The sequence below is a fragment of the Apteryx rowi genome, unplaced genomic scaffold (genome assembly GCF_003343035.1).
Source record: "Apteryx rowi isolate R43461 unplaced genomic scaffold, aptRow1 scaffold_404, whole genome shotgun sequence".
Classification (NCBI taxonomy): domain Eukaryota; kingdom Metazoa; phylum Chordata; class Aves; order Apterygiformes; family Apterygidae; genus Apteryx; species Apteryx rowi.
The window spans coordinates 712704-713292 of record NW_020450572.1 but is presented as its reverse complement, the minus strand read 5'-3'; the positions used below and the strand labels follow the sequence as shown (position 1 = coordinate 713292).

Genomic DNA, 589 nt, shown 5'->3' with positions numbered 1-589 from the left:
GCCCCGGCCCCGGCCCGGCGGGGCTCTGCCGGCTCGCGCTGCCCGCGGGGCTGCGCCTCGCGTTGCAATGAAACTAGGCTTTTTTTCTAAAGGGGGGGGGGGATCTCTTCGCCCCTAAGCGACGTAAGTCCTTAACCAACAGCCCCAGGAAGCCCCCGGCGCCCGCCCCGCGCCCCCCACCGACACGCGGGAGGGGAGGGAAGTGGAAGGGAGGCAGATGCCCCCCGAGCCCCGCACGGCCCCCGGGGCTGCCACTCACCGTCGCGGCTCCATCGCGGTGGCGGGTCGCGGCGGCGCGGGAGGCGAGCTGCCCCTGCTGTGCCGAGCCGAGCCGAGCCGAGCCCTGCGAGCGGCTGGGCCGGTTTAGGCCATTCCCCTTTCCCTCCCACGCCTCCGCCCTCGGGGGATTTCCGCGTCCCGTGCGCGTCCGGAGCTGGTGCGCGGCCAGCGGGGCACCTTGCAAACCGCGGCACCTTGCAACCGGGCCGGGGCGCCGTGCAACCCGGGGCGCGCTGCAACCGCGGCACCTTGCAAACCGGGGCACCTCGCCAGCCGGCGAGAGAGCCCCGACCCATCTTGAGGGCCCCGC

The 589-nt window shown here is 74.7% G+C and overlaps 1 protein-coding gene across 1 annotated transcript in view; it reads right to left on the bottom strand.

Moving 5' to 3' along the window:
* The window catches only part of LOC112970737 (ICOS ligand-like), a 15695-nt gene extending 15339 nt beyond the window's left edge, over window positions 1-356 (bottom strand). Inside the window, exon 1 of the mRNA XM_026075452.1 lies at window positions 260-356. Coding sequence (XP_025931237.1) covers window positions 260-273 — 14 coding nt within the window. The 5' untranslated portion in view covers window positions 274-356. The remainder of the gene's footprint in view (window positions 1-259) is intronic.
* Between the last annotated feature and the right edge of the window lie 233 nt (window positions 357-589).